The sequence below is a fragment of the Poecilia reticulata genome, linkage group LG5 (assembly GCF_000633615.1).
Source record: "Poecilia reticulata strain Guanapo linkage group LG5, Guppy_female_1.0+MT, whole genome shotgun sequence".
NCBI lineage: Eukaryota > Metazoa > Chordata > Actinopteri > Cyprinodontiformes > Poeciliidae > Poecilia > Poecilia reticulata.
In genome coordinates this window covers 20,781,417-20,787,425 of record NC_024335.1, presented here as the reverse complement: position 1 = coordinate 20,787,425, position 6,009 = coordinate 20,781,417, and the positions used below count along the sequence as shown (strand labels likewise).

The window sequence follows — 6,009 nt, the reverse complement described above, 5'->3', positions numbered from 1 at the left end:
ATAGAGCCTATGCTATTCCCAATAGTTTAACATTATGTTAGAGATAATTCATTTAAACAAATCCTTAGAAAAGTTTAAGCATTAAACAATTAAACTGATAAAATGTCGCTGGCGCCCTCCGATGGACATCTTGGAGAACGACAGTGGTTGGGTTAATTTCTTTCAGTTTTTAATGAAAAAAAAAAGCTTTCATAATAACGACAGTCATTTTTTCTTTTTCTCACCGTTAATATCAATCCAAAATGAATGACTCTTTTAATATGGTTAGTTTTAAACCTAGTCTTGAAAAGTTAATCGCTCTTAAAATATTTTGTAACACAAAGATTTACATACAACTACAATAGTGACAGCATATTAGGACATCATTAAGAAAATGCGTAGTCATGTATCAGTTATCATAGTGCAATATTAAAGAACGATTATATTGATGTAAGTCCGGTTTATATTTAAAAGCTTCAGTAAAGGTAATTAAGAATATTTTTACAAAATTAAAAATGATCACGTTCTTTGCACTTTAGTTTAACTTATAATTTCATAATACTGAAAACATGTATTCACCACAGTTGGTTGTTTTATTCATATAATTAACTTTACAAAGTGTTTGAACTAAACTCCAATTTACTTTCTTATTTAATTGTATAGTTTTTGTGTGGTTTGTTGTTGTTTTCTGCTTTACAGCCTGTGTTTCCTATCAATTTATTTTGGTCTCTTTGAAAAAAGCTCTGTAAATAAAGACATGGTTAATTCACGGCCCCTGCTCGTTTTGTCCTTGATGCCCCTAGTCCAATAAAAGTATTTCAAAAATGTTTCATTAAGTAATTAATCTTGTGGCTGTAAACAATGAGATTTAAGATATTTGGAATACCTCATGTGGAATTAAGAGTGATTAGCATTATGGATAGCTGAATTATCCAACTATTTGGACGAAGACTTTTTCCAATTATGAATACTACCATGAGAAATCGTACAATAAAATGACAAATCAGCCTGACATATATCGCCTCTCTTTTGGGAGAAGGCGAAGCTCGAGAGGGGGGAGCAGAAGAAGAAGAAGAAGCGCTGATCCACGTCACGTGACTGGGAAAAGCATCCTTTTGGTCCATTTTGGATGTTCCCAGGATCTCCCGAGTAATCTAGGAAAATGACCAAACTTCAGTTTTTGAACGTCTTTCTGACTGAGCGTCTTATGCTAGCCGCACAGGAGATTTACAAGTCTGTCGAGGACACGATTTTGGAGTACCAGGAGGAGATCGCGATCAGGGAGAGGGAGAACGACCATCTGAGACGGAGGCTCCGAGACGCTGGGATAGAGATATGGCCAGGTTAGCTATTTTGAGGAGCTAACAGGGAAACTGTTTGCGTCGTTCCCACCAAGTCATGCTGAAGCTAGAGTTATTCAGACAAGGGGGGGGATAGTGTTTGGAACAAATGTCTAATTTACTAATACAATGCTGAAGAATATCCTTGCAGAACTGTTGTGGAAATCTCAGTGTTATTAGCTGCTGCTGAGAAGCGGCTAACATGTTAGCGACCTTTGTTCGTTAGCCAGTCAGCTAGCAGACATCCAGTTTAGACCTGACCGAGTGAAGTTTAACTCTTCCTTTGCACTTTTAACAGTTTATTTTAAATAACCCTGCATTAGTTCGGCATGCAGGGACTCACAGCAGCTGATGGCAGCTAGAAAAATGTTTTGAGACCTTACATAACAGTACATGCATGAATAGAAATTGTTAGCTGTGCCTTTATTTCTTGTTTGTTGTCTCCATATGTTTGCCCACTCCCGGAAGCACTTTGTTGTATAGAACATGCTAATGAACACGTAAATAAAAACCGCAACAAAGATTATTCAGGCTTGAAACAAAAAGACACTCAGCTGTTTTATATTTTTATTTAAAGAAACATTGTTAAATCTCGGTAGTAAGTTACAGATTAAGTTCCAATTTTTGATCTGAACCTAGTGTGGGCTAATTAATCACATTATCAATTCACAAAAAGCAGACTTTATCTGCTTTTTGTCACATTGTAGCGTTTTAGATCATTAAACTAATTTCAGTTCTGAAGATAACCAACCAGTTATTGGTTGGCTATCCAATAACTTATTCCCATTGGTGGTTGGGCCACCAATGGGAATAAGAAGTGCCCACAAGTCTTTGTGCTAACTAACTGTACTGTTATATTGCTGTGGAGGTGTGTATTCTGACTGGTTTCTCTCCAGACTTTGAAATCAATTGAAAGTCTCCTTGAATTAACTTCCTTGGCCTCCATGTGACATGTCCTTGGTTGGATGACTTTTATTTTCATCCTTTCCACTTCTTGCCTCTTTCCTTTCAGATCGCTCGTCCATGGCGCTGCTGGAGGAAGAGGACGGTGAGCATCCCCGTCGAGAGTGGAGTCCAAGTATGGGACATCAAGAGCGTATTCCCATTCAGATCAAAGACAAAAGAGACATGCGGCCCAACCAGGGAGAAGACCAGCTTCGTGGCCATGGCCCCTGCAGTGCCGCGGAAAACATGTTCACCCCCCCACGTGTAGCGAACGAATACCCTCAGGAGGGTCCCCACACATCCGGTCTTCCTCAGAATCAGGGCGTGGAGAACAGGGAGAGGGATCCTGCGTCTCGCAACGCACCAAGGCACGTGAAGGGCGAGAGCGGCGGCGGCGGCTGTCACAGAGGTGCCACATCGTCCAGCAGCGGTGCCCAGCCTCTCGCGCCAGTCAACCCAAACTGCTCAAATGAGAACAACGTTGACATTATTGGAGTTGAGAACGGCGGACAGATGGGCGGCGCCAAAGGAGCGGTGACCGGCCCCAACCGAGGACAAACCCCTCTCATGAGGAACCAAGGGGCCAATGCCATGGAATGCCCCCATCAAAAATCTCCCCTGCAGGGCCACATGTCGTCGTTCTGCTGCAAAGTCTGCGGCGAGGCGTTCAGTCACATCGGACACCTGCACGTCCATGTGCAGGTGCACACTCGAGAAAAGCCTTACCGCTGCGGAGTGTGCGGGAAATGCTGCAGCTCCTCCGGCAGGCTCCAGGAGCACCAGCGGAGCCACACGGGGGAAAAACCCTTCCGCTGCCAGATTTGTGGGAAGGGCTTCACTCAGATGGCTCACCTGAAGGTCCACATGAGGATCCACACCGGAGAGAAGCCGTACAGCTGCCCCGTGTGTGGCAAGTGCTTCAGCCGCTCTGACAAAATCAAAAGGCACCTTCAGACGCACAGTCGGGAGGGGACCTACTTCTCGGGGCAGTGATGGAAGGGGTTCAGTTTGGGAATCATCGCCGTTGTCGTCGTCGTTGTTGTGGGAAAGTTTTCAATAAAAAGCTACAGTTGCTGCCACTGACGAGGCATTTCTTCCTACTTCTGAGAACGTAGAAGTCCTGCTTCTGTAAAGAACACTTTCTAACAAAACCTGTAGTTTCTCACTTCCTTTATATAGTTTATATTAGCCAGTTTAGTAACGTTCTTTACAGTGTTTTGTATTTATCATTACGTATTATTAAAGTAGACACAATTTGAATTATTAGCTGGACTTTTCAGGATTACGTAGTGTTTTTCCAGCCTTGCGATTAGCATGGAGTCTTCCACACAAGCCTTGGAACGGGGGACGTATCAAGAACGATCAGCACATTCAGTTCATTACCAGGTGGTCACTGTGTCCATGTGGCTGGAGCTGCAGACTACACATTTTCTTTGTGGTCATTCTTTTTGTTGGTTTTAAAATTAAGATCAAGCACAATTCTTAGTCATTTTTCTTTTTCAAAGTGTGTATCATGAAGCAGTACCGATAACTTAGAAGTTTTGGTGAACGTTAACACCACAGGATTCACTGTGATTTTCTCAGTTGGACTTGGTTCCGATTTTAATGTTTAGGAGATTTTAGTTTTGTCACACCGGCGTGATTTTGAGAACTTGGTTAAAATGGACGGGAGTGCTGAAACATTTCACACCTCTGTCTGGTTTGGTTCATTTTCACACTGAAAGCAGACCAAACAACTTCATGCAGCAGCTGGTGAGGCGCCAACACAAGAAGCTGCATGTGTGTATGGCAAACCACTTTACATTTAATATTAAAAAAACCCTCCAGTTTTCATTTGAGTTACAGACGCCCTAATTTTAATTCTAGATATGAAAAATGATGCAGCTACAAAACTTAACATGAATGGAAAATATTCTCATTTTGTCGCGATGAACAAAATGCTTCATTATTTCAAAGGTTGAAAACCTCGAAATAATGGAAAGACGACTGATTATGATTGTTGAATCTCTTAACGTCTGACTTGAGTTTCAAGTTTTGTTTCACTTTCTTCTGTCTCTTCAGTGCTGTTGCATTCTTGGAGCAAATCACTGCCATCTCACGTGATCGGTGTCGAATCTAACGTGAGACTTCACCAATAAAATAATGTGATATTGTGTGGGATGCCACTTGTTCTATCTCACTATTATTTTAGTAATGTATGGTGTTTTTTCTTTTCTTTCATTCATAATGTCTGCTGTGGAATCTTTGCTTGCAGATGCACAAATGAAGTTGAGCCAGACAGTATTAACAGAACCACTTATCTAGCGGTGCTAAGCGGGTAAAGGCTTAATGCACACCAGTGTTTCCACAGTGTGTGAAGTTTTTGGGGTTTTGCATTTACTTTTTCGTTTTCACGTGAAAGCCGGGTTGTTATGAAATAAAATTACTTTCTATTTACATTTCTGGGCCACAGAATTAAGGCTCCATTTACATCAGGACGTTGCATTACAGAGCGCTATTTCGTTATAAAAGGAATTAAATTTGTTTTTGTTTGATGCTGGAATAAGCACAAACTGATTTGTATTGCAGAATTTAGCTAAAAGATTAACCAACCCAGACTTGAGCATGACCGGGAGGTTGTTACCAGCAGAGTATAGCAGAGCCTCGTTGGTCGCTCATCTCCCCCTGTGTGTAACAAATCGGTAAATAGTTGCTAGTTTTTCCACAACTGGCCAGTAGCTCATCACATGCTGTCTTCCTAGGGGGATCTTGGCTCCCCAGCACATACCCTGTACAGTGTTTTACCAATTAAATGTTATTTTCAAATAAAGTAATACCTGACCATCTGCTGTGAGTTTCTTGCATTATTTTAAGGAGTCTCAAATCTGCAAACAGAGGAGAGTCTTTTGAAAGAGTTTACAGCTACAGAGAATGTTAAGATTTCCCACCGCAATAAAAGATGTCAAATATAAAACCATTGTGGTGTGCATACGCTGCTTTGCAAAAAATATTTATACATCGTTGTATACTTTATCACATTCCAACTACAGTGTTTGATTGTACTGAAGAGAGTTTAGTGCATTTGTGTTCAGTCTCCGTGGGTCAACACTTTGCAGGATCAGATTTTGCTGCCATTTAGCACTGCAAGTCTTTTGGGGGTGTCTCAAAATGTTCCGATTTCGCCCGTTCTTTACAAAATAGCTCTCTGAGAAACAAAGATAAAATTGGGTGCAAGCGGACTCTAATTGCTAATCTGAAGACATTTGATTGTGGTGGATTTGTTGTACGTAGTTTGCAATAAAAGCGACTGACTACAAAATAATTTAGAAAAAAAATGTGACTTCTATTTCTTTGTGACGATCTGCCAGATAAAATGATTGTAAAACACATTTACATTTCGTGGTCTCCATGACAAAAACTTAAAGTTAAATCAACATGAATATTTTCATAAGCCATGGGAAGGTCCTTATTTTTTTTACCCTGCAATGTATAATCATCACTATTGCTCCTATTCAGCTTTTACTAATATAAGACAAAAAAGTTGCTGCATAAAAGTCTAATACTTAATTCCGTCATACTCAAAATATATCTGCAAAAGTCCTCAATTACACAGAGTGATTCAGTAAAACCGATATGCTGCAAATGATTATGCAGTAACATGTTTACGACTCTTGGGGGCGCACTTACCACTTTAAGAACACTTGACAGTAATTTTTAAAATTAAAAACAACAACAAAAAAGAAGAAGACATGAGCTATGATCAAAT

The 6,009-nt window shown here is 40.5% G+C and overlaps 1 protein-coding gene across 1 annotated transcript; it reads left to right on the top strand.

Moving 5' to 3' along the window:
- The first annotated feature begins 999 nt into the window (after positions 1 to 999).
- On the top strand, positions 1,000 to 5,089 carry LOC103464899 (zinc finger protein 77-like). The gene is made up of 2 exons (XM_008409295.2): positions 1,000 to 1,322; positions 2,332 to 5,089. Exons 1-2 carry the CDS (start codon positions 1,142 to 1,144, stop codon positions 3,255 to 3,257), a joined length of 1,107 nt encoding a protein of 368 aa, XP_008407517.1. The 5' UTR covers positions 1,000 to 1,141; the 3' UTR covers positions 3,258 to 5,089.
- The last annotated feature ends 920 nt before the right edge of the window (positions 5,090 to 6,009 follow it).

Bases quoted from the DNA above. Each gene is read 5' to 3' on its own strand.
- LOC103464899 (XM_008409295.2), top strand. From the start codon at position 1,142: ATGACCAAACTTCAGTTTTTGAACGTCTTTCTGACTGAGCGTCTTATG. The intron at 1,323-2,331 runs GTTAGCTATTTT...CTTTCCTTTCAG, and splicing joins TGGGATAGAGATATGGCCAG to ATCGCTCGTCCATGGCGCTG.